This window comes from Aegilops tauschii, chromosome 2 (assembly GCF_002575655.3).
Source record: "Aegilops tauschii subsp. strangulata cultivar AL8/78 chromosome 2, Aet v6.0, whole genome shotgun sequence".
Taxonomy (NCBI): Eukaryota; Viridiplantae; Streptophyta; class Magnoliopsida; order Poales; family Poaceae; genus Aegilops; species Aegilops tauschii.
In genome coordinates this window covers 185769717-185791175 of record NC_053036.3, presented here as the reverse complement: position 1 = coordinate 185791175, position 21459 = coordinate 185769717, and the positions used below count along the sequence as shown (strand labels likewise).

At 46.5% G+C, this 21459-nt stretch overlaps 3 protein-coding genes across 3 annotated transcripts; 2 read left to right on the top strand and 1 right to left on the bottom strand.

Annotated features, from left to right (window-relative positions):
• Positions 1 to 858: 858 nt before the first annotated feature.
• Positions 859 to 5452, top strand: LOC109763210 (organelle RRM domain-containing protein 2, mitochondrial). Its single transcript, XM_020322064.4, has 4 exons — positions 859 to 1148; positions 4750 to 4818; positions 4892 to 4998; positions 5087 to 5452. The coding sequence occupies exons 1-4, from the start codon at positions 1010 to 1012 to the stop codon at positions 5192 to 5194; spliced, it is 423 nt and encodes a 140-aa protein (XP_020177653.1). The 5' UTR covers positions 859 to 1009; the 3' UTR covers positions 5195 to 5452.
• A 126-nt stretch (positions 5453 to 5578) lies between these two features.
• Positions 5579 to 7864, bottom strand: LOC109763208 (mitochondrial metalloendopeptidase OMA1-like). Its single transcript, XM_020322062.4, has 3 exons — positions 6967 to 7864; positions 6773 to 6864; positions 5579 to 6477 (listed from the first exon to the last, which is right to left on the bottom strand). Exons 1-3 carry the CDS (start codon positions 7276 to 7278, stop codon positions 6189 to 6191), a joined length of 693 nt encoding a protein of 230 aa, XP_020177651.1. The 5' UTR covers positions 7279 to 7864; the 3' UTR covers positions 5579 to 6188.
• A 7095-nt stretch (positions 7865 to 14959) lies between these two features.
• Positions 14960 to 18002, top strand: LOC120974504 (uncharacterized). The gene is made up of 2 exons (XM_040400971.3): positions 14960 to 17226; positions 17307 to 18002. The coding sequence occupies exons 1-2, from the start codon at positions 15502 to 15504 to the stop codon at positions 17664 to 17666; spliced, it is 2085 nt and encodes a 694-aa protein (XP_040256905.2). The 5' UTR covers positions 14960 to 15501; the 3' UTR covers positions 17667 to 18002.
• The last annotated feature ends 3457 nt before the right edge of the window (positions 18003 to 21459 follow it).

The following is a 21459-nucleotide window of genomic DNA, read 5'->3' as shown; positions in this document are numbered from 1 at the left end:
TAAATTTTATGTCATTAACTTTTGAGTGAACATAGATGATTTGCCACTTACTCTGACTCTTATGTTTCACAAATTACCCTAACAGCATCTCCAATAGCAGACCTAAATTTTGGCTACCCAAATCCACTATAGGTAGAGGAGACAGAAAATTTGGGTAGACACATTTCCCCCCTCCTTACAACGAGTCCTTCCAAAGGTACTACTCCACTCAGACGTGATGGAAGGCTCAGCTGACTCAGTCATCGTGCTCAATAGTGTGGTGCGTGTTGCACTGTTCTGGAATGCAACATGGAACTTCCTTGGGAGTTCAGTCTTGGTGATTAGGGGAATAACAGATGTGGTGACGTTGGAAGCTATCACATGTAGAGAGGGCTTGGCATTGGGGGAGGATCTTGGGCTACAAAATGTTGTCATTGCCTCTGATTCGAAGCAAGTTATAAATGATATCGACAAAGGTAGTAGGGGAGGCTATGGAGCTGTCGTCAGTGAGATCAAACTGAGAGCATTATCCTTTAATTGTAATTTTCTTTTTGAAGGTAGAGCGTCGAATATCGACGCAGATAGACTAGCCAAGTTTTCACATTCCTTGGACATTTTTTTTTTGAGACAATCACATTCCTTGGACATGGGGAGGCATGTTTGGATGTCGGTACCCCATGATCTGTTTTGTATCCCACAAACTGTGGAATTTGAGTACTAAAGCTTGGTTAAACCCCTCATTTTTTTTTGAGGAATCCCCTCATTTTTTTTAACAAACTGTTTTGAGAAAAGATCTAATGTTATTTGGGCCGGCCCGCGCTGGACCGGCCCAGGGGCAGCAGTCGGCGGCGAAGAACATGGCTTTGCTGGGCCAGGATTCCGCCTAATTCGGTCCACCCACCAGATTGGCCTTGCACTCTTCGGCAATCGGCACAAGCGGAAACCCTTCCGCCGCAAGCACGCGAAGCCTCCATTCGCCTCCGCCCCTTCGCAGCGCCGCTTTCGCCACCGACTCATCGAGACATCATACATGGCGGCGGTCGCAGCAGCTCGCGCAGGTGCAGCACGGGCCGGGTTCCGGCGGATGTTCTCCGTCTCCGCCTTCGCTCCCCCGCCTCCCCCCACCGCTCGCCCCGCGGCGGAGCCCTGCAACAACCTCTTCGTCTCAGGCAACTCCTCTTCCCGCGCCTCTTCACTCCCCCTATATTTTTCTGCTGTAAAATCCACTGTATTGTTGCTTCTTCTGTGTCCTGGATTCGAGGCTCGTGCCAAAGTTAGCTACCTGTGGTACGATGCGTGGGAAGCTATTATTACCTGTTGGGTTAAGAGCCGATTGTCACTGTATTTTTGCTACAGTGCCGTGTGGATGTACCCACAACTTTCCCTTTTGCTAATGTTTAGATTTAGAGACTTCGGGTAAACTAAATTATATTGCAGGAAATTCCATCTTATGTTTTACTACGAGATAATAAAATCTACTTATCATGTATGGAAACATCAGCGTACAACAGAGAACATACATTAAGGATATAGCAGACAGATAACACACCACAAGGTTACCCAAATGATAAGCGCCACACGCCTGGCACGAAGCACTCCGGCCCTGATGTTTTTACAACTAAAGTTGCCATCCGAAAAGAAAAAAAAAACAAACTAATAAAAACTGAAACTTGTCATCTGAAAAGAAAGTTGCCATGCTTGACAACTAAAGTTGCCATCCTTGCGTCATTAACTTGCCATAAAAAATGTTCGGTCTTGCCATGTGTTCGTGCCACACGTGTGACACTTATCATGGTCCCAAGCCTGAAGGACATAGACACGGTAGTCAACATTATAAACTGTAGCAGATTGGCTGGGTTAAGTATCAGATTTGCCGAGTCTAGTGCACAGCTAGGGGCATGTTCTCATGTACTCAGTTCATATCATCGTCGCATGTTCTTCTGTATCTGTTGGATTGAATATTTTCCATCTTATTTTGCATGTTTTGAGTTCCTGTTAATGTAATGTGCTGTCTGGAATAAAAATTTAAATTTTGTTTTTGGTTAAATCTACAAGTCAAAACAGACAGTTAGCCCATGAAAGTATGATTTTTAGATAATGTGCAAACATGCGCTTGCATATTTTTGCATTATTAAGAAGTAAAGCATGATAGGCACAAGAGTTTGGCAGATAGTGCTAAAGATCAAGGTCAATACTAGACTGCAGATGAGGCAACTTTTACATCACAGGAAGGCAACATGCACACACTAGGTACTCCTCATGATGGTTTACACAACCGAAAGTTGAATTCCACCTTGATGTTGTATACCACAGCCAGAAGATTCGTCTTGTGCTTCAGAGTACTTCTATGCATAGACAACCTTAGCTGTCAAGGGGATTGCATCGCCATGGCCTGCGCGTCAAGGATAAGATCCAGTAGCTGCTGCCTCTACCACGGGCAGCAGATGAAAAGATGCTCTGCTGACTTCGTCTCTTGCAGCACATGGGGCAGTTTCATGGCTAGGGAGGCCATGTCGCTCCTGCAATGCTAGCCAAAGGAAACATTGGCGCTTCAGGGGTGCACGGCCTTTTAGAGATTGGCAGGGGAAGGTGGTACGGCCAACCGGCCAAGGAAGAACACTTTATGAGCTGATTGCGCCAAGTATTGCAAATCTGAGGACTGACGCCAAAGGACCACACTCTCTTGGCAAGCAATGAGGGTGGTGCCAGAACCACTGCTCCACAGGGAGTGACTAAACTAGGCTAGATCAGTGACCGTGAGCACGCCAGTGATATTGTGGACTTGGTCTAATCCATCCATTGCCTGACCGACCTTCCTCGATTCTTAAATCTCGACAGTCGTGGATCAAAGGGCCCGGTGATGGATTTGACTGATTCTCCATCAATCCAGAACAGCGTGACCTGGCTGTCCCCAAACACAAACTCTGCTGTCGCGCGGAATATCTGCTGGACCTTGTGCTGCATAGTGAGACCGGCCCAGGTGCGCGCGGCGGTGGTGCGGTGCAGGCACATCCACCTAACATGGAGTGTGTAACCAAGAAGTTTAAGATAGGAGACAGCACTCCAAGCGACAAGACAGTGCCTGCCTGCCACATCTTTGGTGCCCTTCCAGAGGAGGGCACAATGGCAATGCTCAATTGCCTTAAGCTGCCAGACTGGCAATGGAAACCACATCATGTGATACACTGAGAGAGCGGAGAAGCATTGCCGTGATGAGCACCAACTGGTTGCCCCTGGTCACCATGCTTGTCTTACAGGTTTGGAGCTTAGCTAGTACTCCTTCTGTAAATTAATATAAGAGTGTTTAGATCACTGATCTAAACGCTCTTATATTTCTTTACAGAGGGAGTACTTTATTTATTGAGTTTCTGGAGCCGGGAGGTCCTGCTTTCGCCACTTCGTAATTGACAAAGGCTGGAGGGCTAGCTGGTTATTCTCCTCAGACCACTCTATGGATTTGATGGTGCCCTTGCTCAGATTAGTTCTGAGGCCGGAAGCAGCAGCATCAAGGTCTAGTGGGTGTGATGGCGCACTTGCTCCAGCAATGCATTCACCGCATCAAGGCCTGACTCGATGGGTGTGAAGAAAACCACCACATCATCAGCATACACCGACACCTGATGACGGATGCCCATATGACCCAAAAGATTGGAACATGTTGGATGGTCCAGCTGTCTGGGAGAAGGCACTTGGGACTTCCATAGCCAGGTAAAGGGTACAGATGGGTCCCCTTTCTGCAGAACCCGACCTGTCTTACTCCCAGGAATCCATTGAGGATGTGGGAGCTTTGAACTGGCAAGAAGGATGGCTACCCAGTTCCTCCAATGCCGCCCAGAACTGAGGCGTGGCAGCACGTTGAACACAAAGATAGGAGGCGAGTTTTTAGCAGGAAAAGCTTTGGCAGCAAGGTGTAGCCATGCACTTCTGAGTCGCACCACAATTCCTTAGGCATTTGTTGCATTGCCACATGAGAAATGTTTGGGAGAACAGGGGGAATGGGGCTCCACCCGTAATACCCGAAATAGACTCAAACTTCAGTTGCCAAACTTTGCCACACTTGTGGTCATTTTGTTTGCCACAGTTTTTGTAGCAGCCACATTTTACCTTGGGTTACTCAACCAAGCATGCCCTTTTTTGAGTAGTTAATATAGTGCAGAACACGAATTGTATGTATTTGGTCCAGGCATATACTATTTTAACGGGAACTAAGTTAATAGTTTAACTGATGAGACTTGGTACTGTCCAAAAGGCATGATTGTCCTTTTTCAATGCTGTTCGAGTGTTCGGAAATACTCTTTTGGGGATATATGGGAAATATTATGGTCAAAAGCCTTTAACTGATGAGCTGCCAGGTCTTCTGGTTGCCCCTTTTCACTATTACTCTTTCTATAAGAAAGCTAAACCAGAAAGAAACATATATTATCTCAGACATATTCACTGTCTTATTGATTATAACTAAGGATAAGATCTTTTAAAACGGTAAGCTTAGCTAAAGTTTTGCACTGTGTTTGGTTCTCTTCACTACAGTTTCCTTTCATGTGTACAGAGTAACTACTGAACTTTTGCTGTGGAAAAGCTAAACTTGGTATATTTTCTTAAGGGTTCTTTGATTTTCTGTAGTCCCAACTTTTGGGATGCCAGTAGTTCATGTGGTTTGAATGCCAATAGTTCATTTCGTTTATAGAAGAAAATGGTAATGACAACGATACACAAATTCCCTCTGGAGTTTCACTTGTGTTTGTTTTTAAATTTGTTCTTGTACCTATGCAGGTTTGAATAAGCGCACGACATCTGACGGACTGAGGGAAGCCTTCTCGAAATTTGGCCAGGTTACTGACGGTAAGTGGTTCTCAGCTCTGTAATTAATTCCTATCTGTACCACTACTAAATCCATTTGTCACTGTATTTGCAGCAAGAGTCATCACTGATAGAATATCTGGATACTCTAGAGGGTTTGGCTTTGTGAGATATGCAACCGTGGAAGAAGCTGGTGAGGGCATAAAAGGCATGGATGGAAAGGTGAGTCGTTATATTGATCAGATAATGCACTACCTGGATGGTTCATGGACTTAATCTACTCTGATACTAGCCCCTTTTTTTGGTGTAGTTCCTGGATGGTTGGGTGATATTCGCGGAGTACGCCAAGCAGAGAGAAGCCCAGCAGCCGCCACAATCAGCCGGGACACAGTCATCTGGCTACCAATACCCTAGCTAGTTAGTTCTCTCGATCAGAAATGGCTTGTTCTCAATTTATATGCTACCAATTGGAAGTCGATTTCCAATAAATTGTTGGGGAAGGGATAAAATCTAGTGTTGGTCGCTTGAACTATTCCCAGTACGGTTATGGACTTGATTATAGTTTCACTTGTGTGCTTGGCTGTTGCCTGCTGGCTAATGCTACTTTGTGTACGTGTGTGTGTGTAACTGTAACATACGCCAGCAGCTATAATTTAGAACTTCGTTACATATACAATCAGTGTGTACTAGCAGTCAGGCTCTGTACAGAAAGCCTTGCGTGTGTTTGTGTCTATGCAGTCTTCTGCTGCCTGCATTGGTGTACCATACCAGCCGGAAGATCAGCTGCATTGCAACAGCAAACTGCCAACGGTAAAACTGATGATATATGCAGGTATGCATGATGTTTATCTATACTAATACTAAAAAAATAGATTGGTGTTAATAAAAATGCATCCAGAATGTAGATGATATACATCTAACTATCAGCTATTCAGGGAGAAATAAAACTAGTAACTTTATACTCCCCTCCGTCCGAAAAAGCTTCCTCAAATGGATGTATCTAGCACTTAGGAACAAACTTGGGACAAATTTTTTCGGACGGAGGGAGTATATATATAAATATATAAAAATATTGTTTTAAGTCAGCAGTAGAGAATGAGTATCCAACACAAAAGCTTGAAAACCAAACTTAGAGGAACCTTGTGGAGCCTCAGATCCAGCAAGTCAAGATGGGAGAAATAGTACTACCTCCGTCTAGGTGAATAAGTCATTCGCGTAGTTCTAGGTCATCGATTTGATGAATTAAATATGTGTTATATATCATGAAAAGTATATCACTAGATTTGTACACGGATGTAGTTTTTAAATATATATATTTTATCACATATAATACATATTTAGATAGTTAAATCATCAACCTAGAACTACGCGAATGACTTATTCACCGAGACGGAGGTAGTACACAAAGTGGTTCACTCCCCAAGCAAAAATCTACCAAACTCAGGACTGGCCGCCATGGATCTGAGCGTCAAGCAAAGCGAGTAGTTGGCTTTAACCTCTCTATAAAGTTCGAGTGCCTCCTCCATGACCTTGTGTTGCGACAAGAGCTGCAATCTTGTCTCAGTGGAAGGATGAGTGGCGCATGCTTTCCTTGATCCTAGCTTTTCCTTGACTGTTTCAATGGTTGCCGGGGCTATGCGCGGATCGTAACCAGCAGCGCCTAGTAGTAGGATTCCAATGTGATCTGCCTCTAGCTCCTGCCTATATGAACATCATTAGGAAGGCCTCTAGACATATATTATGCTTGCATATACTCCCTCCGTTCCTAAATATAAGTCTTTTTAGACATTCCAACAAGTGACTACATACGAAACAAAATGAGTGAATATATATTCTAAAATATGTCTACATACATCCGTATGTTGTAGTCCATTTGAAATGTCTAAAAAGACTTATATTTAGAAATGGAGGGAGTACAAGAGACAGTAAATTTGTGAATGCATCACATAATGCGAGATGACCATGGAATGCGAGGTATTGAATTCCATATATATACCTCTGTAGCAAGTAGTGCCTAAGGCAGGACGGAAACCAGCTCCTCCTGTAAAGGTTCCGCTCCACTGAATGCCTCGCAACAATGTGCCCAATCTATAAATATACAGAAAAATAAAGGTTCAGAAGTACCATTACTAGATTGGATCCTCCCAAAATTAAGCACAAATGAGGACATTATAGGTTAACTGACTTAACCTCGTGTGCAATAATAGAGGCTATCTCCTCATCGGTCTTGAGAAGGTCGAAGCACCCGGTGTGCAGGATAATCTTGCCACTAGGCGTGCTGCGAGCTCTGAACTCCTTATCTCGGACAAGGATGACGTCCCAGTCGAGGCCGTCGAGATGCGCCGTGTGCCGACGTGCCGCCTCTGGATCATCCCCTTGCTTGAGGCTCTTGATGGCGAGGCCTCGGTGGACGGCCCGGACGAGCTCGGAGGTGATGAGGTAGACCCGGACGCTCTCGGGGTGGAGCCGGTCGACGATGTTGGAGGCGCCGTACCCTGACATAGCGGAACAAGAGGTCACCCAGCCGGCGCTCGTACTCGATAGAGCGGACGATCAGGTGCTTGCGGTCGGTGTAGGGCACGGTCTCGAGGTATAAGCTGCAGACCGCGGTCGCCGCCGCCGCGCTGCTAGAGACGAGAGTCGCGGCCGCGGCCGCCGCGGCCACCTTCCACCACCGGGAGTGCCTTCCTGCGATGTGGGTCGCCGGTCTCTGCGAAGAAGTGCCGCACTTGTGCCGACGGAGCGGCAGCGCAATCTGCTTGAGTAAGGCTTGCCCATTAGAGCCCACGACTTGTGGTCGCCTCACGGCGGCGTGGTAGAGCTGGTGCGAGGGCGGGGGACGGAAGGAGCGGAGGAGACGGGAGACGGCGGAGCTCATCATGTTCGAGCCGGGGGAGCGTTTGACGTGTGTCGGTGTTATTGGCGCAGGCCGATAGTGGCTCCGCGCGTACACGCGATACGTACCTGTGGCAATCCGTCCCGGAGAAAAAATCAGCCTGCCACGGCGTGTGCTAGCTGTGTTGCTGAGTTCGGTACGAACCTGTTTTGTTCAACTTGGAGAGTAATAATCAATGTGCGGAGGTAATAAGGGCATCTCCAACATGTATACTATCACCAAACGGACACCATCGAAGTCCACCGGATGTGTCCATGGATGCGCAGGTAATAAGGGCATCTCCAATGCATGCACTTTTGTCAGCGAGCAGGAGAAGCGCGAAGATGAATTTCAAGCCGTGGGCCGGACAGCCTCGCTTACCCGCTCGGCTGGCTGGGCCGGAGTGGGCCAAGTAGAGTGTGGTACTTATTTTGTGGGTGTTAGGCGAGAGAGATAGGAAGGCAAAAACGGCTAGGTGTGAGGTGTATGTTGCGTGTGTGCTTCTCTTCCTGAGGAAGACGGCTCTCTCCTCCTTTGTAATCCTCCCTTGTAGCTTGAGATTTGAAATCAATGGCAGAATTCGAACCCTAGCCCTCACAATCTGGTATCAGAGCCCCAAATCCTGGAGTTCCCAACCCACTTTCGCCATACTCGCCTAGCAGTTCGTCGACGGGCGGAAGCCATGGACAAAATTCCGACGGAAACTCGCGCGATCTATGAGCTCCTTCGCGCGGATTTCGATGCCGCCCTCGCCAAATCCTCGTCAGATCGCAACGAGGAGTTAGTCACCGCCTTCACCAAGTTGGACCAGCTGTCGGGGCGCATCGACGACGTCAAGCTCGCCATCGGCGTCGACCTCGACGAGCTTCGCGGTGAGATTGGAGCCAATTCGTCTTCTCCTTCGGCTCCGGTGTCTCCGAGAGAGCCGTAACCAGGGCCCCATCCAGCAACGACCGGCGGGGGTTCGAACGGGATGGAAGGATTTCGATCAGATCTGGAGTAGAGGAATTCGGGCTCGGGGTATGTTCCACCCCCAGCCAGAGGTGTACAATCAGAGGCAGTTCAATCGAGTCAATTGATTCCAGCCCCTGAAAATTTGCGTTCCCTGTTGCCTGATGCTCTGAATTTTGGCCCTCGTATGGAGTTATCACGTTTTGATGGCTCTAATCCGAAGCTATGGCGGTCACGCTGTGAAGATTACTTTAAGTTGTGGGGTATTCCATCGAGTCAATGGATATCGTTTGCTTCCGCCCAATTTGAAGGTCCTGTAGCACATTGGCTTGAATCTGTACAGCGTCGTGCCCCCAATGTCAATTGGTCTGAGTTTTGCTCATTACTGCAGTCCCGTTTTGGACGGAACAAGCATCAGAATCTGGTTTGTCAGATGTTCCACATTCGTCAGACCAGCTCTGTCGAAGATTATGTCGAGCGTTTCTCTGAACTGTATGATCAACTGACATCATATGGACCGAATCCTAGTATTGTTCATTATGTTACAAGGTTTATGGAAGGGTTGGTACCATCAGTTCGCTTATTGGTTGGGATTCAACAACCCACTGACTTGGACTCAGCATATGCCCTTGCACTTTTGTCTGAAGAATTGGGTGACTCCTCTCTGATTCAGAATACTGTTTCTGCTAGTACCAAACATTCTGCGGCACCGAATTTTTCTCGTGTGTCTAATACCAGTTCTGGTTCCAAAACACCTGATGATAGGAAGAGTAATGATGTGATTCGGACAATTGTTCCTACTGATGATCGCTAGGCAGCATTGCCTGCTTACAGGAAATCCAAAGGGCTTTGTTTCATCTGTGCTGAACGCTGGGCTAGGGAACATAAGTGCAAACAGGAAGTGCAGCTGCATGTAGTCCAAGAGATGTTGGATTATGTTTAGAACATGCCATCCGAGTTCAGTGATACTGAAGAGGAAATAATTGGTGAAGCTAATGATATCTGTTTGTCAGCTGCAGCAATGGGAGACACATCAGTTCCAGCAGTCTCTACAATGAAATTGAAAGTTAAGATGCAGGGTCTTTCTTTGGTCTTCTTAGTTGACTCTGGCAGTACTCACTCTTTTGTAGATTGTGTTGTTGCTTCTAAACTCCAAGGAATCTCTCAAATCCCAATTCGCATGGTTAAGGTGGCTAATGGAGGTTTAATTCCTTATACACAACAATTACAGAAGGGCTGCTCGAGTTATGCTGAGCATACTTTTATGACCAGCTTCAAAGTCTTTCCCCTAGGATCTTATGATGGCATTTTAGGGCTTGATTGGTTGGCTGCTCACAGCCCTATGCAGGTTGATTGGGCAAAACATTGGCTATATATCTTTCCAGTTGAATGATACTATTGTCACTTTGTTGGGACAAGATGCTGCTCCTCAACTTTGTGCTGTGATAGAGGTTTCTGCATTATCAGTATCTGAAGTTTCAGAACAGCCTGACCTTCCTGATGAGATTAGAGAAATATTGACTCAGTTTGCTCCTGTGTTTGAAGCTCCAAAAGGTCTGCCCCCAAGAAGGAAATATGATCGTACTATCCCTCTCATTCCTGGTGCACAACCAATGTCTATTCGACCATACAGACTTGCCCCAGCTTTGAAGGATGAAATGGAGAAGCAAGTAACTGAAATGTTGCAATCTGGTATCATCAGACACAACAACAGTGCCTTTTCTTCTCCCATGCTTTTAGTCCAGAAGAAAGATAAAACATGGAGACCAGTGTTTGATTACAGGCACTTGAATGCAATTACTGTCAAAAGCAAGTTTCCTATCCCAGTTATTGATGAGCTCTTGGATGAACTTGCAGGCTCTTGTTGGTTTTCCAAACTTGACCTGAGGTCTGGATATCATCAAATCAGGTTAGCTCCCGGAGAAGAACATAAAACTGCATTTCAGACTCATTTTGGACATTTTGAGTTTTTGGTCCTCTCACAAGGATTAACTGTTGGACCTAACACCTTCCAGTTTGCTATGAATGACACCTTGTCACCCTGTTTGAGGAAAAATGCAGTTGTTTTCTTTGATGACATATTGGTCTTTAGTGCTTCCTATGCTTTGCATCTACAACACTTGGCAGAAGTATTGAAGTTGTTGATGCAACATCAGTGGCAAGTTAAATTGTCTAAATGCTCTTTTGCTCAGACGCAAATTTCTTATTTGGGGCACATCATTAATGGACAGGGTGTCTCTACTGACCCAGCAAAAATTTCTGCTATTCAGGATTGGCCTGCTCCTGAATCTGCTAAAGAAGTTAGGTTTTTTTGGGTCTGGCTGGCTATTACAGGAAGTTTATTCGTCATTATGGCATTGTGAGCAAACCCTTGACCAATTTATTGAAAAAAGGGGTGCCATTTCACTGGACAGCAAATGAACAACAAGCTTTTGCATTGCTTAAACAGGCTTTAGTGACAGCTCCTGTTTTGGCTCTTCCTGATTTCTCTTCCACCTTTGTGATAAAGACAGATGCTTGTGATGTGGGTATTGGGGCAGTACTCATGCAAAATGGGCATCCACTGGCTTATGTTAGCAAGGCTTTGGACCCCAGGAATCAGACTCTTTCTGTGTATGAAAAGGAATACTTAGCAATACTGTTGGCTGTTGACCACTGGAGGCAGTATTTGCAGGTTTCAGAATTTGTAGTCCGAACTGACCAATGAAGCTTGGCTGGTTTATCTGAACAACGGTTGCACACTAAATGGCAACAGAAAGCTCTCACAAAGTTGTTGGGCCTTCAGTACAGCATTTGTTACAAAAAGGGGTTGAAAACAGTGCTGCTGACTCTCTGTCCAGGAAACCACACAAATCTTCTGATATGCTACCTGAAATACACCTTGTCTCTTCAGCTCAACCTGCTTGGCTTGAAGATATTATGCAGAGCTATGTGGGTGATAAATTCTGCACTGAGTTACTCCAGAAATTGGCCACCAGTCCCTCTGCTGATAGTAATTTTAATTTGACAGCTGGCATTCTCCGTACTGATAATTGTGTTTGGGTGGGTGATACTCCTGAGTTGCACAAGAAGATTGTATCTGCTTTCCATGATAGTCCCATTGGAGGACACTCGGGCTTTCCGGTTACTTATCGTTGTATCAGGCGGCTGTTTCGTTGGAAACACATGAGGGGGTTTATCAAACACTATGTGTAGCATTGTCTCATTTGTCAGCAAGCAAAACCAGAACGTGTGCCCTATCCTGGTCTGCTGCAACCACTACCTGTTCCTAAACTCCCTTGGGACATGGTGACAATGGATTTTGTCGAAGGGTTGCCATCATCTGGTCAGTACAACTGCCTGTTTGTGGTCATTGATAAATTTTCTAAATATGGTCACTTTGTCCCCATGCACCATCCATTCACTGCAGAAATAGTTGCTGAAACCTTCCTCAACTCGGTGTATCGTTTGCATGGGATGCCTTAGTCTATTGTTTCGGATAGAGAACGTATCTTCACCAATGTTTTTTGGCAAGAACTGTTCTCTAAGTCCGGTACTATGCTTCGAATAGGCCCTGCTCGACATCCACAGTCTGATGGGCAGACTGAACGAGTTAATCAACAAGTGGAGTGCTTCTTGCGATGTTTTGTCAGTGCTCATCCTACTAAGTGGGCTAAGTGGGTTCCCCTCTGTGAGTTTTGGTACAATACCAACTGGCATTCTGCCACAGGTACTACTCCCTTTGAGATCATATATGGGCATGCGCCCCGTCACTTTGGTATCTCTCCTGATGCAGTGATTCAGTCAGTGGATGCAACAATGGCTAGATGATCGCAAGGTGGTGTTTGCCTCTGTTCGACATCATTTATTGAGGGCTCAACAACGCATGAAAACCGAGGCTGATAAACACCGTACTGTATGTGTGTTTAATGTGGGCGATGTAGTTTTTCTGAAACTTCAACCATACCTACAGTCTTCAGTAGCGCCGCGTGCCAACCACAAGCTTGCTTTCAAATTTTATGGCCCCTTTGAAGTGGTGGAACGTGTGGGTGAAGTGGCTTACAGACTAGCTCTTCCTCCTACCAGCCGTGTGCATCTAGTCTTCCATGTTTCACTATTGCGTAAGGTCCTCGCTCCGGGATGTCAAGTGCTTCCTTTACTTCCTGCTCCTGATGATCAGTTTCAGTATCCAGAGCAAATTCTTCAGCAACGAGTTGTTCGCCAGGGTGCTGATTCATTGATCCAAGTCCTGGTCAAATGGAGTGATGCGCCTGGAGAAATGGCCACTTGGGAAGATAAAGTGACATTACGCCAGAAGTTCCCATGTGCGTCGGCTTGGGGTCAAGCCGCTTCTAAGGCGGGAGGGATTGTCAGTGAGCAGGAGAAGCGCGAAGATGAATTTCAAGTTGTGGGCTGGCTCAAGCGACATCCTCGCTTACCCGCTCGGCTGGCTGGGCCGGAGTGGGCAAGTAGAGTGTGGTACTTATATGTGTGGCTGTTAGGTGAGAGAGGTAGGAAGGCAGAAACGGCTAGGTGTGGGGTGTATGTTGCGTGTGTGCTTCTCTTCCTGAGGAAGACGACTCTCTCCTCCCTTGTAGCTCGAGATTTGAAATCAATGGCAGAATTCGAACCCTAGCCCTCACAACTTTCCACGGATGCGAGCACTGCTCTGTTGACATCGACGACGTCCGAGTCCACTTGAACGATGGCCGTGACGGTAGCGTCAGAGGCATGGTCGACCTCCAGCTACGTCTCCACCGCGAGTTGCTCTTTCAGGAGTGCCAAGTAGTTGACAGGTTGTATATCTGCTCCACCTGCATCAGAGTAAACTGGACGTGGTGTCGACGACCATCTCCTCTTCTGTGAGCGCCTCCTTCTCCTCCTCCTCTGCCATGGCCATCCAACTTTTCTCCTTCTCCATCTCCTCCCCAAGCTTCGACGAGCTCGGAGGATAGCCCGCCTCAATGTGGGCCTGGTGTCGGGCGTCCGTGCCGATTTCATCGCGGCGCTCGTGGGGTCCTGCGAGACGACGACAACAGAAGTTGCCTAGCACCGCGCCAATGTTTGTGTCAAGATCTTGGACTAAATTGCCAAAAACCACCACAACTGAGACAACCAGTGCCGAAAACCACCAAAACCACCTCGGCGCCGGGAATCCGCCGCTGACCTCGACTCTTTTTCATGGCACCAGCCGAGCAGTCCCGGCCGCTGCCATCGCCATCGCTGTGCGTCGCCATGAGCGGGAGAGCGGGAAGACAAAAAGGGGAGAGCACGGGATAACCGGTCGGTTAGATCCGACCGATCACTAGGTATACGATGCGCCGTCTAACGGCCATTTGCACGGTGCCGTCCACCCACGCCACATGGGCACTGACAGTGGGACCGGCTTGTCGGGTATCCCGTCGAAACGTGGTCAATCGCCCATTTAGTGTTTTCTGCAAACTTTTAACGAAAAACAATGGTTCTTGCAAACTTTTAGTGTTTTGGTAGTTTTCAACATTTTTTTGGCTCAATTGTGATGGTTTTTGGCAATTTAGTCCAAGACCTTGCCTCACAGGATGTTTTGGTTCTCTATTTGTGATGGTGGATGTGGTGTGGCCCAGACGAGGTGCAGGGCTGTTTCGGCGGAACATTGCCCTTCGGCACGATCTGCGGCTATCTGTGTCGTGACGTGGCTAGGCAGTAGGAAGCCCTTCGACGGCGGTTGCGAGTCTCCTAGTTCTTCAAGGTGCAGAGGAGTAAATTGCATAAAACCACCACTTTGAGGGCTAGGTTTGCGAAAAACACTAGGTTACAGAATCGTTGCAGAAAGCACCACGTCTATCGTAATTGTTTTGCAAAAACCACTGATCGGCAGATCGGGCCGTGTTAAGTGAGTTTATGACAGGTCGGGCCCGTTTTTCGCCTACATGGCACTCCAGGCCGTCCCGACAGCCGGCAGTCGGCGTTAGACGGCGCCGTTAGGGCTCGTCTTTAGTCATCCACTCCCGCATCCGTCTCTTTCCCCCTCCTCGCTCCCGCCGCCGTCGCCGTCCCCCATTCTTCTCCCCCCTCCTCCTCGCTCTCGCCGCCGTCGCCCTCCCCCATTCTTCTTCCCCCTCCTCCTCGCTCCCGCTGCCGTCGCCCTCCCCCATTGGTGCCGTCGCCATTCCATAGAAACACAGAGATGTGCAGTCTGGCGAAAGGTGGAGATGCTGGTGGCGGCTCTCCGCCCGGCGGCGCCGCACGCATCATACGTAGTGGAGGAGGACCCGCAGTGGATCTAGGCGAGCTGTGCGCGAGCTCGAACCCTAGCAAGCCATCGGAGGAAGAGGAGGAGGAGGACCCGCAGTATTCGATGGAATACAGGGCGGCCAGAGCATTCGCCGAGGCGGTGAAGGCCAATCCGACGGGAAGCCAGCACATCACGTCATCCTTCGGTGGCGTATAGTGAGATCCACTTTTCTTTGCTCTTCCCTTCCCGTTCTCCATTCAATTGCGTTGCCAGGGTACTCCTAGGGTTAGTGTTCATATTGTTCTATCCTATCAGATGCAGTACAAGTGTCAAATGTTGTGATTTTGTTGTCATGTGCCCTAGGACATTATTTAGATTAGTTCAGATTATGTGCTTTGTTTGTCCTGTGCCTAGGGTTGACATTTTTAGATTAGTTCTGATGTTGTGCTTTGTTTGTCCTGTGCCCTAGGGTTTACATTTGGTTATTAGTTTTATTAGTGTTTCATTAGTGCTTTATATTATTTGCAGTCTGGATGATGAGGTTTGGGAATTGAGGATGCATTTCCATGACAGAGACAACATTGAGAGATCTATGATGGTGTCAGACATAACATTTTACAACCTAGTAGCACTGATAGAAACAGAAGGTTATGGATTTAAAGATTACATGTACTATGTCAGGGATCCTGGGCTAGGGATATAAGGAATGGAAGAAATAGATGATGATGACAAGCTTGAGGAAATTCTAGACAACATAGCATTGCAAAATCAGAAGATATTGAATGTGACAGTTGTTAGGGCCAGTTCTCCCAATGCTGCAAGTATAAACACCAGCTCCAATGTTATTGAGCAGCAAATCCCTCTAGAAGAAATTGGAGAGCCCAAACTATATCAGATAGATGAAGAAGGAGTGCTGTTCAGTGCACCAGATGTGCATGTAGCAGCAGCAAGTTCAGAAGCAGCAGAAGTGGAGCCAATGCCCATACAGTTTCAAACACAGCATAGCACCAATTTGGAGGAGCAACTTGCTTTAGGTTATGTACAAGTGGAAGAAAATCATGTATACAATTCAGAGGAGCAAATGGAAATTGAAAAGGTTATGGAGAAGACAAGGAGGAAGGAAATTGAAATGTTTAGAAAGAATACGAAAAATAAAGAGAAGGTCACTTCTGTGAAGAGAAAAGCTGCAGTGATGGATAATCAGGAGGACAGTGATGATGATGATTTGGAAGAATATGGTGATATCCTTGCTAGGCTTGAGGAGATGAAAAGACAGAGGGAAGATCCACTCCTTCATTTTGAAGGGGACACAGATGTTGAGGAAATGTATGAGATAGAGGAGGAGGATGCACTATATGAGCCTGAAAGTGAAGAAGAGGAGGAAGAGGATGAAGAGAGTACTCTGGAGGAAGAGAGTAATCTGGAGCAAGAGCAAGATGGACAGAAGAAGAAAAAGGAGAAGAAACACAGAAAAGGCCCAACAAGCAGATCACATGCAAGTGTAGAGGAGTTGTTTGAGGAGGACTGGATACCATCTTCTGATGAAGACAAGAAACCAATGGACTTGGGTGTGGAAGATGATGATGGTGCAGAGGCATTGGCATATGTTTTGGCCAATGGCAGGAAAAGCAGAGCTAAGAAGATGAAGAAAAGGTTATGGTATGATGAGAAGAGAGCTCACCTAGGTGAGCAATTTGTGAAGCATCTTTGCTTCATTGATGTGTACCAGTTCAGGAATGCACTTCAAACAATGCACATTGCACAGAACAGGAACCATGAGTACCATAGAAATTGCAGTGACAGGGTTATAGCACAATGCATAGATGAGACATGCCCTTTTTATATAGCAGCTTCTCAGATTGCAAATGAGAAGACTTTTACCATAAGGAAGCAGTATGTGGTGCACACTTGTCCTTCTGTGTCAGAGAACACAAAAGTTACTGCTAAGTGGGTTGCAAAGTTTTGTGAGGAAGCAATCAGAAATGACCCATGCACAACAATCACTACTATAATTAACACTGCAAAGAGCAAGTATGGAGTGGAAATATCAACCCACATGGCATACAGGGCTAAGAAGGCAGCAAAGAATGTTGTGTTAGGAGATCAGAAGGCCCAGTACACCAGGATTAGGGATTATTTGCAGCAAAGAATGTTGTCTTTGGCAGCTTACAGTCCTATAATATATCCTGTACCTGGCCCTGACATGTGGCCAAGGACAGATAGTTTGGACATTGAGGCTCCTGTTTTCAAAGAACACAAGGGCAGAGCACAGACTAAGAGGAGAAAGGGCCAATTTGAGAAGCCAGCTCCCAAAGACACTTCAAGAATGGCCTCAATTACCTGCTCCAACTGTAAAAAGGTGGGCCATAGGTACACCAATTGCCATGATGCTCTAAAGCCTGCACTTGCTATGAGAAAGAACAAACATCAGGTAACCACTCTGCTATGAGAAAGACTAAATTTGTTGTTACTTTGTTGCTTACTAATATTAAACTACTTGTTTCATTGCAGCCAAGCACCAGCTCTTACCCACCTGATAGTAGAAGCACACCAGCTCCAGCAAGGACTGTAGCCTCTGCTGCTGCCACTGCTGGTGGATCATCAAGGAGGGCAACATCTGCTGCTAGTCCAGCTCCAGCAAGGACTGCAGCCTCTGCTGCTGCCACTGCTGGTGGATCATCAAGGAGGGCAACATCTGCTGATAGTCCAGCTCCAGCAAGGAGGGCAACATCTGCTGCTAGTCCAGCTCCAGCAAGGAGGGCAACATCTGCTGCTGCTCCAGCTAGGAGGCAGCCAGCTGCTCCAGCTGCTCCCAAGGGTAAGGCAGCAGCCAGTAAATCTTCATCATATGCTCCCAAGAGTAAGGAATAGTTGCTCCCAAGGGTAAGGCACCAGCAACCAGATCTTCATCAGCTGCTGCAAAGGGACCAAGGTTAGCTTTCATGCCTCCAAGACCAAGTGATGGTTCCCAGAGAGCCAGGAAGCCCAGCAACAGAATGAAGGATTACTTGACTGCCTCTAGTGCAAAATGGTGATGATGGTGATTTGGTTGTGTTGATGTTGTATCAAACTATGGCATTTTGGTTGTGTTGTGAAACTATGTTGTGTTGTTCTGCTACTCCAGTTATGCTACTCTGGAATTCTATTAGTCCTGTGATGATCAACTGTTATGATCAATTTGTGTCAAACTATGGCATTCTAGTAGTACTGGTGATGCTGTGATACTCTTGATGCTGTGATAGTCATGATGCTGTGATATTCTTGATGCCTCGGCGTCGACAAAAAGCCAAAAACCCTAACTTGGCCTACTTGATGCCTCAAAATCGACAAAAAGCCAAAAACAACCCTAATTGACCCTACTTGATGCCTCGACATCGACAAAAAGCCAAAAACCCATCACTTGACCCTACTTGATGCCTCAGTGTCGATAAAAAGCCAAAAACCCTAACTTCGCCTACTTGATGCCTCGACATCGATAAAAAGCCAAAAACCCATCACTTGACCCTACTTGATGCCTCGGCATCGATAAGCCAAAAACCCTAACTTGGCCTACTTGATGCCTCGGAGTCGATAAAAAGCCAAAAACCCTAACTTGGCCTACTTGATGCCTCGATGTCGATAAAAAGCCAAAAACCCTAACTTGGCCTACTTGATGCCTCGACATCCACAAAAAGCCAAAAACAACCCTAATTGACCCTACTTGAAGCCTCGGTGTCGATAAAAAGCCAAAAACCCTAACTTGGCCTACTTGATGCCTCGGCGTCGACAAAAAGCCAAAAACCCTTACTTGGCCTACTTGATGCCCCGGCGTCGATAAAAAGCCAAAAACAACCCTAATTGACCCTACTTAACTCAGAATCATCAGTTGAACAGGAACATACTAAAGCAAAAATCATCAATTGCAAACAGATTACTTAAGATAACATTAACCAGCTCTAAATACCACCAAATTCAGCACTAGTTCAACTCCATACATCATCATAGTTTGACATTCAGCACTAGTTCAAATAGCACCACATTCAGCACTAGTTCAAATGCAAACATCTTACTTAAGATTACATATCCATAGTTCAGGAGTACTCATAGTTAATAGAATTTAAACTACTATCATTACAACAAATGCCAAACCACACCCTGCAAAAGGTCAGCAAATGCCAAATGATATTGCCCATTCTTCTCTTGCACTGCTTATCCATTTATGATGGCCTTGATCCCCTCCAGCTTCACATTGCTCTCTTCAACTGTCTTCTTGAGCTCATCAATGTGGATCTGCAAATTCTTCTTCTCTTTAGCTAGCTTCAACTTCATGTTCCTAATGACAGTACCTTGAGCAGCTGCTATGTTCTTCAACGTGTCATACTTCTCCTGCAACTTGGTTGTTTCAGCATCTTTCCTTTCTATCACCGCCCTCTGCTCCTGGGCATCCATAAGTGCATTGACATCTTCAACCAACTTCTCATAGCTGGCCTGGAGTTTCTTCTTCTCTTGTGTCAGGTCATGAACAGTAAATGAATGCATCAGACATTCCTCATTCCTGTCCATCTTACTCTGTTCATACATAGACCACAACTTGGACAGTGCATTCTCAAGGGTAGTGGGCCAAGATGGATCAATCCATTCTACTAGTCCACAGTTTTTACCTTCCTGAAAAAAGAGTATTAACAAAATGAATTACATAACAGTGACTTGCTTACAATGATAGGCTAGATTACTTTATACTAAAATTCAGATCATGCTCTAAAGTAAATAACTACTAAGTAAACAATGCTGGGGTGCTAACCCATGAATATTCTGTCCTAAAATAAGCTAACATGGCAGAGTTAAAAAATGACCTAACTAAACAATATTGCCAGATCCAAACTAAACAATGCCGGTCTGCCAACCCATGCATTTTCGCTCTTAAAATATGCTAACCTGACAGAGTTAACAAAATGACCTAACTAAACAATGTTGCCAGAACCAGACTAAACAATGCTGGCAGAGTAAACAATTAATGAATCCACTGTCCGAACTTCACATTATAATACAATGCCTGCTGGAGTGCCACATTACATGCCCATGGCAAACAAATGACAGATCTGTGAAGTTAATCAACAACTTCCAATTAGTTAAGTTGGAACCATACCTTCTCTGCACAACAAAGAAACCTCCTGCCAGTGTGAATCCCTTCGAAAGCAACACGCCTTTCTGCTGCCTTCCCGTGTCCACGGCACAAAACATACATATCTGTCTCAGGGCCCTCGAAATCTGAGTCTTCGGTGCTAGCAGGAACCTGGAGTGCGAAGGAATGACAGAGATTTGGTCCAATGTTTGAAAAGAAGCTCATTCCAAAAATCCCCAAATATCAAACCCTAACCCTAACTTTGAGAACTGACCTTAATGGTGCCGTCGTCGGAATCTGAGCTCATGTACTGCCTGGTGTGCTCGCTGCTATCCGACCCATCACTCCACGACACCATGGCGTTGCGGCGGCGACGGGTGCGGTGACCAAGAACAGAGCGAGAGCGAGAGCAAGAAGAGAGCGAGCGAGCAGAGTGGAGAAGGAGTAACGGTTCGCGCTTTTAACTGCTAGGACCGAACGGCGCCGTCTAACGGCTGTCGGGACGGCCTGGAGTGCCATGTACGCGAAAAACGGGCCCCACATGTCATAAACTCACTTAACTCAGCCCGATCCGCCGATCAGTGGTTTTTGCAAAACAATTACGCAAGACGTGGTGCTTTCTGCAGAGAATCTGTATCCTAGTGTTTTTCGCAAACCTAGCCCTCAAAGTGGTGGGTTTTATGCAATTTACTCAGGCGCAGAGTGATCGCAAGGCAGCAGGGGACTTCTTCTCTACGTCTTCTCGGTGTTGGTTCTCCTTTCAACTGATCCAACAATGCTAGTTTCCCGCTCTTCTCGGTCTGCCTAGTGGTGCTGGGTGCTAAGTTCTCGGTGTTGGCTACTTGTCATAGCTTGTTTCTGGCTCTTCTTGTTGTCCCTTGTTCCTTCTTGTGCCTGTCGGGTGCTACTTGTGGTAGCCGTTGTGTTGTATTTCAGCCTCACTTATTTGATAATGAAAATGGTTCAGACCGGCGTAAGCCCGCCATAGCACCGTAAAAAAAAACCTTGCCAGCACCACTCCCTTGCCCGCAGGGAAGCTTCAAACACGCACGGCGAAGCGGCTTCCTCCTCCTGTGGCTATCCATCTGCCCTCAGTCTTCGTCGAGAACGGGGTTTAGTTAGGGGATAGGCGACTTCTATGGCGGCCACCGTCAAGGAGGAGGAGGAGCCACCTGCAACCCGAGTTCTGGACGAGGACTGAGGCTGCTCCCGCGGCATCGTGTTTAACGAACGCCAAGAGGGACTGAGGGAGTGCGCCATCTTGGAACCCCTGAAGTCTGAGTTTGCACGTAAGCACGGTAGCCTCCAAACAATTTTGAAATGCAACCCAAGATGATTTTGGAGGTTGCTGATTGGAGGAATCTGCTATAGTTGCTCTCAGTTATCAAATGTAGAAACAAAAGTAAAATATTATCACCTAGTTAAGTTTGGTCAATATGGTATACTAGTAGACTGCCCGTGCGTTGCCACGGGCTTTGTAAAATTTGTACATAGATTGAAAAGATAGCCAATAATAATAAAATAATAATTAAACTTCACTTCACTTGCAATATATTTTGACGA

Coding starts and splice junctions, on each gene's coding strand:
- LOC109763210 (XM_020322064.4), top strand. CDS start 1,010: ATGGCGGCGGTCGCAGCAGCTCGCGCAGGTGCAGCACGGGCCGGGTTC. Junction 1,149..4,749: donor CAACAACCTCTTCGTCTCAG/GCAACTCCTCTT, acceptor GTACCTATGCAG/GTTTGAATAAGCGCACGACA. Junction 4,819..4,891: donor ATTTGGCCAGGTTACTGACG/GTAAGTGGTTCT, acceptor CTGTATTTGCAG/CAAGAGTCATCACTGATAGA.
- LOC109763208 (XM_020322062.4), bottom strand. CDS start 7,278: ATGTCAGGGTACGGCGCCTCCAACATCGTCGACCGGCTCCACCCCGAG. Junction 6,865..6,966: donor CCTCTATTATTGCACACGAG/GTTAAGTCAGTT, acceptor GTATATTTATAG/ATTGGGCACATTGTTGCGAG. Junction 6,478..6,772: donor AGGCACTACTTGCTACAGAG/GTATATATATGG, acceptor ATGTTCATATAG/GCAGGAGCTAGAGGCAGATC.
- LOC120974504 (XM_040400971.3), top strand. CDS start 15,502: ATGGAAGAAATAGATGATGATGACAAGCTTGAGGAAATTCTAGACAAC. Junction 17,227..17,306: donor TGAGAAAGAACAAACATCAG/GTAACCACTCTG, acceptor GTTTCATTGCAG/CCAAGCACCAGCTCTTACCC.